At 48.2% G+C, this 367-nt stretch overlaps 1 protein-coding gene across 1 annotated transcript in view; it reads left to right on the top strand.

The window, feature by feature from the left end:
- Positions 1-344, top strand: part of CSUI_007011 (regulator of chromosome condensation repeat-containing protein) — a gene marked incomplete at its 3' end in the record, with an annotated part of 1,006 nt that extends 662 nt beyond the window's left edge. The window contains exon 2 of the mRNA XM_068067161.1: positions 122-344. Within this exon, the coding sequence (XP_067920865.1) occupies positions 122-343 (222 nt within the window). The remainder of the gene's footprint in view (positions 1-121) is intronic.
- Positions 345-367: the final 23 nt, after the last annotated feature.

The following is a 367-nucleotide window of genomic DNA, read 5'->3' as shown; positions in this document are numbered from 1 at the left end:
TACACACATATGTATATACATACGTACATGTATGCATACATATTCATAGATAGGCGAATATTTCACACATACATAGGTGGTGATAATGAAGAGCTCGTTTGATGGCGGCTCTTTCTCGTAGGCTCGCTTGATCTTCTCGATGCTGAATTTGAAGATAACTGAAGTGGCGCTAGGAAGCGATACAACGATCGTGGTGACGGGAGACGGAGACCAAGCCCATCAGAATCTTCGTGAATTAGCTGCGACAGGTTCAGGCCAGGAGCAAGGAGAGGACGTTTTTCGTCAGACAGGTAGGGAGAGCCTTCAGTTAAGTGCGCCACGTGTAATTACCGCGGCCGATCTCTGTCTATTAGCCCGGCCAGCACCC

The sequence above is a fragment of the Cystoisospora suis genome (assembly GCF_002600585.1).
Source record: "Cystoisospora suis strain Wien I chromosome Unknown contig_3611, whole genome shotgun sequence".
Taxonomy (NCBI): domain Eukaryota; phylum Apicomplexa; class Conoidasida; order Eucoccidiorida; family Sarcocystidae; genus Cystoisospora; species Cystoisospora suis.
Note: the sequence above shows the minus strand (reverse complement) of the source record. Positions and strands in the feature narration are given on the sequence as shown.